The sequence below is a fragment of the Erinaceus europaeus genome, chromosome 12 (genome assembly GCF_950295315.1).
Source record: "Erinaceus europaeus chromosome 12, mEriEur2.1, whole genome shotgun sequence".
Taxonomy (NCBI): domain Eukaryota; kingdom Metazoa; phylum Chordata; class Mammalia; order Eulipotyphla; family Erinaceidae; genus Erinaceus; species Erinaceus europaeus.
In genome coordinates this window covers 97,713,370-97,729,182 of record NC_080173.1, presented here as the reverse complement: position 1 = coordinate 97,729,182, position 15,813 = coordinate 97,713,370, and the positions used below count along the sequence as shown (strand labels likewise).

At 47.5% G+C, this 15,813-nt stretch overlaps 1 protein-coding gene across 1 annotated transcript in view; it reads left to right on the top strand.

The window, feature by feature from the left end:
* The window catches only part of IHO1 (interactor of HORMAD1 1), a 39,446-nt gene extending 30,432 nt beyond the window's left edge, over positions 1-9,014 (top strand). The window contains exons 7-8 of the mRNA XM_007533590.2: positions 6,252-6,355; positions 7,205-9,014. Of these exons, the coding sequence (XP_007533652.1) occupies positions 6,252-6,355; positions 7,205-8,287 (1,187 nt within the window). The 3' untranslated portion in view covers positions 8,288-9,014. The remainder of the gene's footprint in view (positions 1-6,251; positions 6,356-7,204) is intronic.
* Positions 9,015-15,813: the final 6,799 nt, after the last annotated feature.

Below are 15,813 nucleotides of genomic sequence, written 5' to 3'. Positions count from 1 at the left end.
CTTTGCTGCAGTTTTTATGAGATGTTTGTGAAACGACAGGGTGCGATCGAGAGTAACGCCAAGATAGACTGGCTGGGCTTCATGCCGGATTCTCGTTCCGCCAAGCTGCACATTAAGCTCACGCGAGGCCGAGGCATGGTGTAGATGGAAAACAGATGATACCGTTTTTGCAGTGCTAGGAATTAGTCGCCATTTTTTACAGTAATCAGATATCAGAGACATGTCTTTCGTGAGTGTTTCCTCGAGGATGTCGAACTTGGATGCCTGAGTTGCACAGCAGATGTCATCGGCGTAGATGAACTTCCTTGAAGAAGTTTCTGGGAGGTCACTGATGTAAATATTAAATAGCGTAGGAGCCAGAACAGAGCCCTGGGGGAGGCCACTTGAGACAAGTCTCCATCTGCTAGACTTGTCACCCAGATGCACCCGGAATCTTCTGTTTTGGAGAAGAAACGATATAGTGTTGGCCACCCATGGAGGCAGGCATCTTGAGATCTTGACCAGGAGACCACGGTGCCAGACAGTGTCATAGGCTGCTGTGAGATCAACAAAGACAGCACCCGTCTTTAAATTCTTCTGGAATCCATTTTCAATGTAAGTTGAGAGGGCCAGGGCTTATTCGCAGGTAGATTTTCCTGGGCGGAAACCAGCCTGGGCGGGTGATAGGAATTTCTCTGTAAGATGAGAAATACGTGACAGAAGCAGCCTCTCAAGGAGTTTGTAACACACGGAGAGGAGAGGAGAGAAATTGGTCTATAGCTGGCGGCCAGTGTTGGGTCTTTCTTTGGTTTCAAAACCGCTATAATCTCCTCACGACGCCAAACTTTGGGCATAGACTCAGATTCCAAGATGTGGGACAGGAATGAAGTGAGCCACTTCTTTGCCGCGGGGCCCAGGTTAAGAATGAGTTCTGGGGTGATGTTATCACAGCCAGCAGCTGTTCCCAGTTTAACCCTCTTCAAAGCGTCTTCCAGTAACAATAATGACAACAACAAGGGCATCAAAATGGGAAAAATAGCAGCAGGAGCAGTGGATTCACAGTGCAGGCACCGAACCCCAGCAGTAACCCTGGAAGAAAAAAAATCCTGATCCCATAGTGCTAATACTTCCTCAACTTTAAAGGGTGAGAAGAGAGACACACACACTGATAGGAAGAGGGAGAGGGGGAGGGGGAGGGGGAGGAGGAGGAGGAGGAAGCGGCTATGCAAGAGACTCCCCTGCCTTAGGTCCCAACACAGTTCCTCATACCACTACAAGCCAGAGCTGAGTAGTGATCTGATTTTTTTTTTTTTTTTTTTTTTTGTCTCCAGGCTTATCCTGAAGCTAGGGCTCTGTGCCTGCACTATGAATCCATTGCTCCTGGCAGCCATTTTTCATTTTTTCCACTATTGGACAGGACAGAGAGAAATTAAGAGGGGAGAGGGGGACAGAGAGGGAGAGAGACAGAGAGATAACCTGCAGACCTGCTTCACTGCTTGTGAAGCGGCCCTGCTGCCGGGCTAGTGCGGAGGTGCCTCTTCCCGGGTATGTACTCTGGGTTGGAGAGAACTCGACCAGAGCCAGCCTGGGCTGCTACTCACAACAACAACATCATCAATAACAACAATAATAATAGCCACAATGATAAAAAAATAACGGGGGAGCAAGAAAAGGGAAAAAATGGCCTCCAGGTGCAGTGGAACTGTGTTGGCACTGAGCCCCAGCAATAACCCTGGAGGTAAAAAAAAAAAACGACAGTGACAGAGCTCAGAAAACTCAATATGAAATCAATTCAAGAAAGTAAAGATTGTGGTTCTGGAGGTGGCACAATGTATAAAGCACTGGATTCTCAAGCATAGGTCCTGGGTTCAATCCCCAGCAGCACATGTACCAGAGTGATAGCTGGTTCTTTATCTCTCTCCTCCTATCTTTCTCATTAATAAATGAGAAAAGAAAGAAAAAGAAAGAAAGAAAAGATTCAAGAACACAGCAACCATTTGACCAGACCAGAAATACATTTTGCCAAAGTACAGAAAATAAAGCTCCAAATACAACAGCAGGGCTAATTAGAGGTCACTGACTGCAGTTCAGGTGAAGCAAATGTAAAGCAGTGTCCGCATGAGACCTGTCGAGCATCACACACCAACATTAATCTGATACAAACACTGAACAACAGGTCCACTTAGAAGACCATGTTTGAATGGAAATACTTATTGTTACACAGGAACAGTTTGTGTGCACATAATTTATTCCAAGACACCCTGTGGGGGTGGGTGGGGGTGCACCTGGTTGAGCACACGTTGCAATGCGCAAGCACCCAGGTTCAAGTACCCGGTCCCCATCTGCAGAGAGAAAGCTTCACAAGTGGTGAAGCAGGGCTGCAAGTGTCTACCTGTCTCTCTTCCTCTCTTTCCCACCCCCTTCCCACTAGATTTCTGGTTGTCTCTATCCAATAAATAAAGATAATTTAAAAATTCAAAAAAAAAATAGACACCCTGTGAAGAAGTATAGCCAGTGAAAACTGAGAAGGAAATACCAAAATTAAAGAGGAGTTAAGAAAGAAGCTCATGGGAGCTGGGCGGTAGCACAGCAGGTTAAGCGCACATGGCGCAAAGCACAAGGACCGGCATAAGGATCCCAGTTGGAGCCCCCGGCTCCCCACCTGCAGGGGAGTCGCTTCACAGGAGGTGAAGCAGGTCTGCAGGTGTCTGTCTTTCTCTACTCCTCTGTCTTCCCCTCCTCTCTACCTTTCTCTCTGTCCTATCCAACAACATCAACAACAACAACAATAATAACTACAACAATAAAACAACAAGGGCAATAAAAAGGAATAAAAAAACATTTTTTAAAAAAAGAAAGAAGCTCATCTGATGGTCTAGAAGGTGATGCAGTGGATAAAGCACTGGACTCTCAAACATGAGGTCCTGAGTTCAGTCCCTGGCAGCACACATACCACAGAGAGATGTCTGGTTCTTTCTATCTCTCTCCTACTATCATTCTTCATAAACAAATAAATAAAATCTTAAGAAGAAATAAAGAAAGATGCTCACTGGGGCATCTGCTGGGTCCTTTCTCAGGCTCTCAACAGCACAGAAAGAAGGTAAAAAAAATAATAATAACCCAAAAGGAGATGGAAATCACTGGCCACCAGGGAAATCGTTCCTTCCAGAGCTGCCCTAGAACGTGATCTTAACTAAACATTTGTCAAGTCACTCAAATAGAAACAAATAGCAAAATCATCTTCACAAGAAAGCAGATATTATCCAGAAATGAATTTAAATGGTATTTTATTTTAAAAAATATTAAAAAACTAAAAGACATGATTCTCTCAGCCAATACAGAGATGAAATGAAGTAAATGCTCCCTAGAGAATAAACACGTGCTCTCCACTCCACACATAGACGCAGTTGTAGACATGCATCAGTGCAAAACTCCAGAGGCTGCTCACAACGGTGTCCGTTTAATTGCTTATGATGTTAAGCCCAGGAAATGGAGCCAAGGTCTTCATGGGAGAGATTCAGTCTTTTTTTCACTGTATGCCTAGTCATACTGTTATGGTTCTAATTTTCATAAAGAAAAAAAACAGGGACTTTGGACTCGAGGAGTTTGGTACAAAAGTTCCTGTGGGGGAGTCAGGCAGTAGCGCAGCAGGTTAAGCACCAAGCGCAGGGACCGGCATAAGGATCCCGGTTCGAGCCCCCGTCTCCCCACCTGCAGGGGAGTCACTTCACAGGAGGTGAAGCAGGTTTGCAGGTGTCTGTCTTTCTCTCTCCCTCTCTAACTTTCCCTCCTCTCTCCATTTCTCTCTATCCTATCCAACAACAATGACATCAATAACAACAATAATAACTACAACAATAAAACAAGGGCAACAAAAAGGGAATAAACAAAAAGGGAATAAATAAATATTTTTTTTAAAAAAAAGTTCCTGTGAAGAAGACCCTACCTGAATGAAAGCGCTTCCCAAGAAAGACAGAGCATGGGGCTAGAGGGAGGTTCTTCCTGGTCCTTGAGTCTAGAGCTGGACGCTTGGCTGCCTTCCTCACCCTCTGCTCCTATGGTGGGTTGGTTATCTATCACACTGTTGCTATGAAGCATTCCTATTTAAGGAGCCGTCGAGAGCAGAGGGCCTACATTCGCTTTCCACTATATACGCATGTTTGCAAAAATATTTAACGGATTGAATTTAGGAAGAGGAATGCAGTACTTTTTTTTTCCCTAAGTGGTTGAAATATGCAATTTTACTTGTGTTGCAAAAAAAGAAAAAAAAATACTTCCTGAAAAATTCTAAGAGAAATAGCATAGTGGTTATGTAGCAGATCTCATATCTGAGGCTCTGAAATCCTGCATTCAATCCTCAGCAACGCCCTAAGCCAGAGGTGAGAAGTGCTCTGGTAAAAAAAAAAACAAAACCAAAAAACAGAAAGATTCGTAAGATGGTACATTGGCTAAAACATTGAGCTAGTATGCATGTGGCCCTAAGTTTGATATCAGGCACTACACATTATAGTTAATATGCTAAAACTGAATTAGGATAACAAAAGGACAGTAGTCAGAGTCTCACAACTACCATTTTTTCATCCATACCTTGGTCCTTCAAAAGAATGAAGGGAGCTGGGGAGTCGGGTGGTAGTGCAGAGGGTTAAGTGCAGGTGGCGCAAAGCGCAAGGACCGGCATAAGGATCCCGGTTTGAGCCCCGGCTCCCCACCTGCAGGGGAGTCGCTTCACAGGCGGTGAAGCAGGTCTGCAGGTGTCTGTCTTTCTCTCCCCTCTATGTCTTCCCCTCCTCTCTCCATTTCTCTCTGTCCTATCCAACAACAAACAACATCATTAACAGTAACTACAACAACAAAAATAAGGGCAACAAAAGGGAATAAATATTTTTTAAAAGGAATGAAGGGAGCTGTGCAGTTTTGCACCTGGTTAAACATATGTGTTACAATGTGCAGGGACTCTGGTTCAAGCCCCATCCCCACCAGTAGTGCGGAAGTTTTACAGTGGTGAAGTGTGCTGCAGGGTTCCCTCTCCCTCTCTCCCTTCCCCTTCCCTGTCAATTTCTGTATTTTTAAAAAATTTTTCTTTATCTTTATTTATTGGATAGAGCCAGCCAGAAATCAGAGGGTAGGGGGAGACAGAGTGGGAGAGAGAGACACCTGCAGCCCTGCTTCACCACTTGCAAAGCTTATCCCCTGCAGGATGGGACTGGGAGCTCGAACCCAAGTCCTTGCGCATTGTAACATGGACACTCAACCAGGTGAGCCACCATCTGGCCCCGTCAATTTCTGTTTTTAGTCAACAAAAAATAAATCATATAAAGTGCTTTAAAGTAATAATAATGACCTCCAGGGGTGACGAATTCGTCACGCAGTCACCAAGACCAGTGACAATGCTGGCGGCGATATTATTTATTTAAAAGGAATTTAAGGCTTGTTACAAGCTTTATTTTAGGAAGATGTTCACAGAAGCCCATTACGATCCAGGAGGGGGGAAAATCTGCTGGTTTCTAGTCCCGACCCTGTTTGCCTCAACCTCCTCCTGGTTTCTAGCAAGAGCCCCTCCCCCCTTCAATGTTCCCTGCGAACGGGAGATGGAGACTGATGGGGTATCTCTCCTGCTCTCGGCGCACCTGAATGGTAATAGCAGCGGTTCCTTTCCGTGCAGAACAGGTGTGTAGTACTTGGCTTTCTATGCCCCTGGGAAGTGAGCTCATACTGTTTCAATTCTTTCTCTCTTTCTTTTCCTTCCTTCCTTTTTTTTTTTTTCTTAAAAATATATTTACGGGGCCAGGTTATAGTGCACAGGGTTAAGTACATATGGTGCAAAGCTCAAGGACTCATTAATGAAAGAGGAGGAGAAAACCAGAGCATCTATCAGCCTGGCACAGAACAAACTCCGTCTTCGAGCTGCAGAGTCCAGAGCTTTAACCCACTGCGCCACTCAGTTTCAAAGATTTGAATGACCGTTTCAAGGGGAGCTCACTCTGGTAACGGGCAGCAGATTCCTAGCCTCTGTCAGATGCTGAGGCTGGTCTGCTCCAACCAGAAGCTTCTCAGGGAAGAAGAGAAGAGACTGGACAGAGACCAGCTTTCTTTGACTTCCTCCTCTCAACGAAGCTTATCTGGGTAGATAAGAGTCCTGTGCTCTGGCAGGGCAGACACAGTGACCCAGTGCCCTGCTCCAGCTCCGCGCTCTGTACTGTTGTGCTTTGGGAAGGGGGGGAGGGCAAGCCATAGTTCCCAAGTGAATCGCAATTATTCTGTTCTCTGTTTAGTGCAAGAGACTGCAAGGGCCCAGAATGCCCTGGTGGCAGAAGCAGTGCAGGACAAAGGCAACCTGGAGACGGCCATCCTCGAGATGCAGAGGAAACTTGGAACAGTAAGGGGACAACTTTTTCCCCCCAAATGTGCTTTTGGGTTTGTCAGTAAGACTCAGAAACATGTTGAAAGTTGCCATTTTGTAGTCAAGAGCAGAAGCCAGTAGCCTGTGAGATGGTACAATGAGTGGCTAGAGTGTTGGTCTCAGAAGCATAACGTTCTGAATTCAATTTCCAGTGTTGCATGTACCAGAGTGATGCTCTGGTTCTCTCCTCTCTCTCTCTCTCTCTCTCTCTCTCTCTCTCTCTGCTTCATAAATTGTTAGTCTTTTTTTTTTTTTTTTAAAAAAAAAAAGGGAATTGGGCGGTAGTGCAGCAGATTAAGCGCAAAGCACAAGGACCGACATAAGGATCCCGGTTCGAGCCCCTGGCTCCCCACCTGCAGGGGAGTCGCTGCACAGGCGGTGAAGCAGGTCTGCAGGTGTCTGTCTTTCTCTCCCTCCTCTGTCTTCCCCTCCTCTCTCCATTTCTCTCTGTCCTATCCAACAACGACGACATCAATCACAGCAATAACTACAACAATAAAACAACAAGGGCAACAAAAGGGAATAAATAAAATTTTTTAAAAAGAAAGGAAGAAGAAGAAGAAGAAGAGAAAAGAAAAAGAAAAAGAAAAAAGAGTGGTCCAGCCAAGGTCCTTCCCAACCAGAGCAGCGAGCAGCTTCCTCCTCCGCGGCCCTCTGACAGGTCGTGCTGCTTGGGTCCGACTCCGCAGTGTAGCTGCCCCTGCATTGTGCCCAGCAAAGACCTTTTAGTTTTGCTGCCACATCCTTTAGTTTGCTCTCGTGTTTTACTGGACGTTCTGAGTTCTGCCGTCTGTAATTCCCTTCTTTCTCACGGCCTTTCTCTAGCAACAAGCAGAATTTGTTGAAATGAAGTCCAACCTGACGCATCTTGAAGCTGTAGTCACGCAGCAGAGTAAAGACCTCCAGCAGCTGTGTGAGCAGCTGAGCCAACTGAACATGCCTGGAGTTCTTGAGGAGCTGAAGAGACTCCTCACAGGTCCTGGAGCACCGAGGCCTGTGAAAGACAGCACTTGTCAGACCTTGCCGCCTCTGACCCAGGCCGCCTCTGAGGAGGCAGCTCTGCAGCAGGCTCAGACCATCCCTGACAGGACTCCTCCTGTGCGCTCTCCGCAGCCTGAGAAGCCTGGTGTCCGGGGCCAGGCTTATGCGAGGGGTGCTCTCCAGGAAGAGGCTGCATTGCTGACGGCTGGAAGCAGTGAAGGGAACAGAGGGGGACAGGACAAGGCCGTGCAGGCTGACTGCATGGCCTGGGCGGCAAGCTCTGACACCCACGGCTCTCGCACCCTACCTCACAAGGTTCCGGGTGACAAGGACCTGGCTTCCCAAGGAGCTTCACAGCTTACATCACTAGACGCAAACAGCTTTGTAGCCAACATTAAGAACACCTGTCCAAACCATCAAGCTAAACGTGTGGTTTCGTGTGATCCTTGTGAAGAAAAGTTTGTTACTGAGCAGAAGTGCAGAACTGTACAGAGAAGGGGGACAGGGAGAAGGAGGCAGCCCAGGAAAGCCCTGCGGGGCAGGCTCTTAGTCAGGAAGCAAGAACACACTCACAGAAACACCTGTCTTTTCAGACCCGATCCACAGCCTCCCTCTCATAAAAGGCCCCTTCAGAGGCAGCAGGAGCCCCTGGCTCAGCCCCTACACCTCTGGGACCCCCTCACCCCTAAGAAGCCAGACTTCCCTCCCCTGCAAGAAGCAGCTGTGCCCAGCACAGCGGGGGCAGCAGAAGGCAGCCTCCTGCAGCTCAGCCGGCAGACTTCCCCGAACAGCAGCTCCCAGGGGAATAACCACATAAGCTGGTTCAGTGGCCTAAAGCTTGGGACTTCCGAGTCTCCTCTCTGCAAGGAGCCAGGGAGGAATTTGCTCTATGACCTGGCTTTTGATAGCAGCGATGACGGCTTCTGACCAGCCTCGTGGACTTCAGCTGGCGACCTGTGGTCTTAGCCAGAAACACACTCGAAATGATCCTCAGGAGTAAGTCCCCAAACTGGCCCGGGCCCCTGAAGGTAGAGGCTCTTCAGGGGGTTGGGCACAGACTTGGCACTGTGCCTACCAGGGGCCCATGATACAAGATTGAGTGCATCTTTCATTACTGGGACGAAACACGTGAAGACTCCTGGTGAGAACAGGGACAGATGCTGGGCAGTACAGCATCAGGAGGGGAGGAGGAGGGGAAGGTGGTCTTGCTGTGGAAGGAAGGCATATGGGATGGCAGCTAGCAGAAGGGTTCTCACAAATGTCGCTGTAGCAGCCTGACTCTCAGACACAACAGTTCCGGTCTGTGAAATGTCCCCCGCACATGCTCAATACTTTTCCAAGCCTCAAGACTGTTACTTCTTATCGTTTAAGTACAGCTTTGCCACCTGAGTTCTTCTGGTTTTGGCCAGTGGATGTTTTGATTCACATGAAGTCAGTCTTGCAGTGAACACATGCCACAGCTCCGCACCAAAGAGGGGTGACAGGCACTGAGTAACTGTCCAGAGCCCCGCTGTTCACAGCCCATACGACTCTACCTTTCTTTCTGTCTTTTTCACCTCCATGGTTTTTTCCAATCACTTTTTTAGAGCTAGTGTGATTTCTGTAGGTCCTGGAGAGCACTGAGTTTATATGAGACTTTGGCTTTCAAGTTATGTCTTGCTCAAGTTTTTGAATTTTTGTAATATATTCTTTTGTAATCAAAATAATTCAAAAATAAAAAGGGAATGTTTAAAAGCCATGTGCTTTTTAGGAGACTTATTTAGCTGCGGAGTTAATGGCTTATAGTCCAGTCCATGACACATGGGTTCAACCCCTCATTCCTCCATGACAGGTGTTTGTTTTATTCACTTTATTAAACTAATCTATCAGTTTACCTAAGGAAATCAGATACATACACATGATCTTGTTGTCCAGGTTTCTCACAAGATGATTTGAACAAGCAACTCCCTGCACAAGCTGGTGCTTTGCGGTGCCTGTGTGGAAGAGAAACCCCTCACTGGCCGGACAGCTTCCAGAATTTGCCAGATTCAAGTCAGAGCATAAATAATACTGGGGACTAAGTGAGCTATTATTCGAAGTGATGGTTCTTGATTTATTTAGATATTTTAAATTTATTTTTATTTATTCTTGGATAAAAACAGAAATTGAGAGGAGCAGGGAAGATAGAGAGACAGAGAGACACCTGCAGCCCTGTTTCACCACTTGTGAAGCTTTCCTCCTGCAGGTGGGGACCGGGAACTTGAACCTGGGTCGTTGTGCACTGCAATGTGAGTGCTCAACCAGGTGCGCCACCGCCCGGCCACTTATCCTAATATTCTTTACGCTCAAGGGTGTGTATTCCACAAACAGGTTACAGGAGCACCAGGACCCCAGAGCTCTCCCAGCCCTCCACTGCTTTATTCCACCAGTGTCCCACTTTTAATTTATTTTTTATTTAAGAAAGGATAAATTCACAGCTATATACAAGATACTGGATACTGTACAGCAAACCATAACAAAGGGACTTTTCAAAGTTAACCCAATTAACAAATAATGTGATGATAACATTAACTATCAGTTGTCTTTTTGAACCCTAAGACAGCAGGAACCTCACATCTCCACTATAGAGCCCCTACTTCCCCAAGTCCTGGAACCCTTGGATAGGACCCACTTTCCTGTATGCCTCTCCCAATCCATACCAAATAATATTGCATCTGCCGATCACAACCTAACCAACGCAATGATTGCCACCTCAACATGCTTCACCTCAGACTGTGTCCAGAGACTTCACGTGTGGAATGACAACCCTTCAGCTTCATTATTCGGGTTCCAGATGCCACCAGGATGCTGGCCAGGCTTCCCTGGATTGAAGATCCCACCAATGTGTCCTGGAGCTCAGCTTCCCCAGAGACACACCCTACTAGGGAAAGAGAGACACAGGCTGGGAGTATGGACCGACCAGTCAACGTCCATGTTCAGCGGGGAAGCAATTACAGAAGCCAGACCTTCTTAATTTTTAATTGGTTTTGTTAATTAATACTTTCTTAGGATAAATTAACAAAACCATAGGGTAGGAGGGGTACAACTCCACACAATTCCCACCACCCAATCTCCATATCCCACCCCCTCCCCTGATAGCTTTCCCATTCTCTATCCCTCTGGGAGCATGGACCCAGGGTCATTGAGGGTTGCAGAAGGTAGAAGGTCTGGCTTCTGTAATTGCTTCCCCGCTGAAAATGGACGTTGACTGGTCGGTCCATACTCCCAGCCTGTGTCTCTCTTTCCCTAGCAGGGTGGGTGTTTAGGGGTTTTTTTGTTTTTTGCCTCCAGGAATATTGCTGGGCTCAGTGCCTGCACCATGAATCCACTGCTCCTGGAGACCATTTTTCCCCTTTTGTTGCCCTTGTTGTCTTATCATTGTTGTGGTTATTGTTGTCATTGCTGTCGTTGGATAGGACAGAGAGAAATGGAGAGAGGAGGGGAGACAGAGAGGGAGAAAGAAAGACACCTGCAGACCTGCTTCATCACCTGTGAAGTAACTTCCCTGCAGGTGGGGAGCCAGGGGATCAAACTGGGATCCTTACGCCAGTCCTTGAGCTTCGCGCCACCTGCCCTTAACCAGCTACGCTACCTACTGCCTGACTCCCTCCTGCTTTATTATAACAGCAAACTCCCGTCAAGTTCTGCTCGGTGTTTCCCTGTCTTAAATTCCACCTGGAAGTGAAATAGTGAAATTATCCAGCACCCATCCCTTTTTTTTTTTTTTTTTTGGCCTCCAGGGTTATCTCTGGGGCTCAGTGCCTGCACCACAAACCCACTGCTCCTGGAGGCCATTTTTCCCATTTTGTTGCCCTTGTTGTAGTTGTTATTCGATAGGACAGAGAGAAATGGAGAGAGGAGGGGAAGACAGAGAGGGGAGAGAAAGACAGACACCTGCAGACCTGCTTCACCACCTGTGAAGTGACTCCCCTGCAGGTGGGGAGCCGGGGACTCAAACCTGGACCCTTACTGGTCCTTGTGCTTTGCGCCAAGTGCACTTACCCTGCTGCTACCGCCCAGCCCTGAACCTGGATTCTTTATTTTTATTTTTTTTAATATTTATTTATTCCTTTTGTTGCCCTTGTTTTTATTGTTGTAATTATTATTGTTGTTGTCCTTGTCAGATAGGATAAGAGAGAAATGGAGAGAGGAGGGGAAGACAGAGAGGGGGAGAGAAAGATAGACAGCCGGTCTTTGCACTTTGTGCCACATGTGCTTAACCTGCTGCGCTACACCCCAACTCCCCCCCGAACCTGGATTCTTATACATGCTAACAGGTACACCACCACCAGGCCCTAAGATGCATGTTTTAGTAGTACAGTACAGTACACCTGTTAAAGCCTATGTTTTTAACCAAAGTACTATTATCTTTTTTTTTTTCCTTCCAGGGTTATCGCTGGGGCCCAGTGCCTGCACTACGAATCCCCTGCTTCTGGAGGCCATCTTTTCCATTTTTTGAATAGCACAGAGAGAAATGGAGAGAGGAGGGGAAGACAGAGAGGGGGAGAGAGACAGACACCTGCAGACCTGCTTCACCGCCTGTGAAGCGACTCCCCTGCAGGTGGGGAGCCGGGGGCTCGAACCGGGATCCTTACGCCGGTCCTTGCGCTTTGCGCCACATGCGCTTAACCCGCTGCGCCACCGCCCGACTCCCTCAAAACTGGATAATATTTATTAGTAGTTATGAGTGTAGTCTTTCTATTGAGGGCTCCGTTCCTTTTGAAATGCCAAAGCAGAACCCTCTGTTCTTTGGTTCTCTTGTGACTTATTTAATCCTGTCTTTCTCAAAAAAATTCATTTTGTATAATGAAGTCAAAAGTCAAGAGTGACTCAGAGTTCCATGAACAGGGTGTATTTTTGTGGAATGAGCAGCCAGTCTATCTCCTAACTAAGCTGGGTTAATTAAAATTACACTGCTTGTCTCTGGGAATCATCAGGAAAGGCCATTCTTATTTTATTCCCAAGACTTTTTTTAAAGCAAGTGTGCTCCTGCCAGATTTGGTGAGCGTGACCCAGCCCGTGCATTTCCCTGGAGCACATGCTGCTTTGGGCTCTCAGGTGCCAGAGCCGTAGGTGGCTGCACAGGACAGATGTGGTGGCAGGTGTGTGGGCCAAGGGCCCAGAGGGCTACCCAGGCATTTCTCTGACACTCCAGTCACAATGTGAGGGTGGACGTGAAGCTTATGTGGGCCCCAGTGGCCCAAGAAAATAGCTCAACCGGAAGGAAGTTAGATTTGCTTGCCTGAGGGACATGGTTTGATGCCCAGTGCTACATGAACAGAGTGGCGTTCTAATTTCCTGTCTCCTCCTATCACTCTCATTAATGAAGAAGGGAGTCGGGTGGTACTGCAGCAGCAGGACCAGCTGAAAGGTCCCAGTTCAAGCCTCCGGCTCCCCACCTGCAGGGCAGTCGCTTTACAGATGGTGAAGCAGGTCTGCAGATGTCTGTCTTTCTCTCTCCCTCTGTCTTCCCCTCCTCTCTCCATTTCTCTGTCCTACCCAACAACGACATCAATAACAATGATAATAACTACAACAGTAAAATAATGGCAACAAAAGGGAATATTAAAAATAAATAATAAAGAACATTTTAAGTAAAATGAATCTTTAAAAAAATGAACAAGCACGCAGTTGTGACACTCCAGGATCAATTTATCTAAATGTCACCTACAGAGAGGCCTGGCCCCCAAAGCTTCCGTCAACGCAGTGCGGGTCAGACTCAACGCGGGACTGCTCACGGCAAAGCACTGCACTAGCCCAGTGAGCTATTCCGCCTCCCCAAGTGAACCCGCACATGGCGGCTGTGTGTGTTCCTGTTTGCCCAGCTGGGACCTGGGACAGCCCAGTGCCCAAGGGCAGGTGAGTGAGGGCAAGGCCGTCTGTAGACTACTGCTCCACTTTAAGATGGAATCTTGCCTTTCATTACAATGTGGAACTGGAGGGAGCCACACTAAGTCAAACAAGTCAAAAGAGCAAAGACAGGGAGTCGGGCGGCAGCCAGCGGGTTAAGCGCACGTGGTGCGAAGCTCAATGACCGCTGTAAGGATCCCAGTTCAACCCCCGGCTCCCCACCTGCAGGGGAGTCACTTCACAAGCGGTGAAGCAGGTCTGCAGGTGTCTGTCTTTCTCTCCCCCTCTGCCTTCCCCTCCTCTCTCCATTTCTCTCTGATCCAACAACATCATCAAAAATAAGTACAACAATAAATAACAAGGGCAACAAAAGGGAAAATAAATTTAAAAAATTTTTTAAAAAAGAGCAAAGACAAATGCCAGATGACCTCACTGAAATGTGGGTTTCCGACGGCAGACAGGGGCAGACACCTGCAAAGCCTTAGCCTCTGTTGCAGCTCTGAGGTAACAAGAGGGGAAGGCACCTTGGCGGTGAGCAAGGTCAGCTAATACAGGATTGGCTTTGGTTTTTGTTTTTTGCCTCCAGGGTTATCGCTGGGGCTCTAACAGCACTACAAATCCACTGCTCCATTTTTTCTGTTTTTACTGACTAGGACAGAGAGAAATTGAGAAAGGAGGGGAGACAGAGGGAGACAGACACCTGCAATCCTGCTTCACAGCTCATGAAGTGTACCCCCTGCAGGTGGGGGGGTGGCTTGGTGCACTGTGTGCTTAATCAGATGCGCCACCGCCCGCCGCCCCAAAGGTTTATTCTATGTGTATACATCACTTACTGACGAGATTTTTATGAAATGTACAATTTCACATTTCAAAACATGTATTAGGGAGGTAGAGCAGTGGTGCACCTGGTTAAGCACACATTGTACTAAGCGCAGGGACCCACAGAAGGACCCAGGTTGGAGCCCCCACCTCCCACCTCCCCAGCTGCAGGGGGAAAGCTTCATGAGCGGTAAAGCAGGTCTGCAGGTGTCTCTCCATTTCCCCCTTCTCCCTCAATTACTCTGTCCTGTCGAGTAAAAAAAAAAAAACAAAACAAAAGCGGGTGTGAGGGGGTAAATAGCATAATGGTTATGCAAACACTCACATGCCTGTGGCTCTGAAGTCCCAGGTTCAGTCCCTCAAACCACCATAAGCCAGAGCTGATCAGTAGTCTGGTTAAAAAAAATAAAACAAAATAAAATAGGGGCTGGGTGGTGGCACACCTGGTTGAGCAAAGACCTTATAATGCACAAGGACCCAGGTTCAAGACCCCCAGTCCCCATCTGTTAGGAGGAAGCTTCACTAGGTGAAGCAGGGCTGCAGGTCTCTCTCTACACCTTCTTTCTGTCTTAATTTCTCTCTGTCCTGTCAAATAACTAAATATAAAAAATTAAAATATATATAGAAAGAAAATGGTGGGGAAAAAATTTTTAAAAAAGGTAATTATTGATACTGTTTTCAAAGGCTGAGTAGGGTTTTTGTTTGGCTTCTCTGGTGCTGGGGACAGGGTGTCAGACATGCAAAGTACACAGTCTACCACTGAGTTACAGTCCTGACAAGGTTAAGCAACTCTGAGTAGTTTCTGTACTGGGTCTTAAGCCAAATTGCTCCATTAAATCAGGCATTTTCCGGCTGACCTGGGACAGAAAGTCCCTCCCTCCCTACCAGACCTGGATCCATTGTTACATTTCCTGAGTAAAGCTCTGTTTCCTCTATAAATATTTAACTGAAATCGCAAACACTGTTCTTTCTCCAGGAAGGAAGACAGAGCTTCAGCCTGCCTTGCAGCAGGGTGACAGCTGTGTGACGGTCAGGTGCGGCGACCCCCCTTGCCTGTCCGTCTTCACCGCCATCTGAACTGTCCAGGGCCTCAGAGAAAATGCCACTCCTGTGCTGAGTGAGCTTCTAGCCTTGACAGTTTGGGAGAGAAATGTCGGTCTGAACCAGGTCTCTTGCAAACTCTTCCATCAGCTTTCCAAACCATCAGTATCTCAGGACACCGCCAGTGCCGAGGCTGGCGTGGAGCCCACTGCCATTCTCTGGGTACGAGAGCTGGTCTGCTTCTTTCTTGGTCTCCTTGTTCCTCAGAGCCTTCCCTGGGGTTGGAAATGGGGGTGCAGGAGAATCCTAAGGAATCAGAGCAGGCAAGGTCCTCCCTTTCCTCAATGTAAAAGGCCAGAGGGAGGGGACCATGAGCTGCAGAGGGGAGGCCTCGGGCCCAACTGGAGTGGCTGAAGCATGCAGACTTACCAACCAGAAGTGCGAGCAAGGCCAGCTGATACATAATTCATGATAAATATTTCAGAATCTAGGGGCCGGGTGGTGGAACACCCACTTGTGCACATGTGACAAGGACCCAGGTTCAAGCTCCCCGTCCCCACATCTAGTGGGGAAGCTTTATGAGTGGGGATGCAGTGCTCACTCTCTTCTCAGTTTCTACCCTCTCAAACAAAACAAAAAGCCACCAGCAGTGAATAAATCATGCAGGCACTGAGCCCGTGATAAGCCTGGTGGTAGTTTAAAAAAAAGGGAGCCGGGCAGTAGCG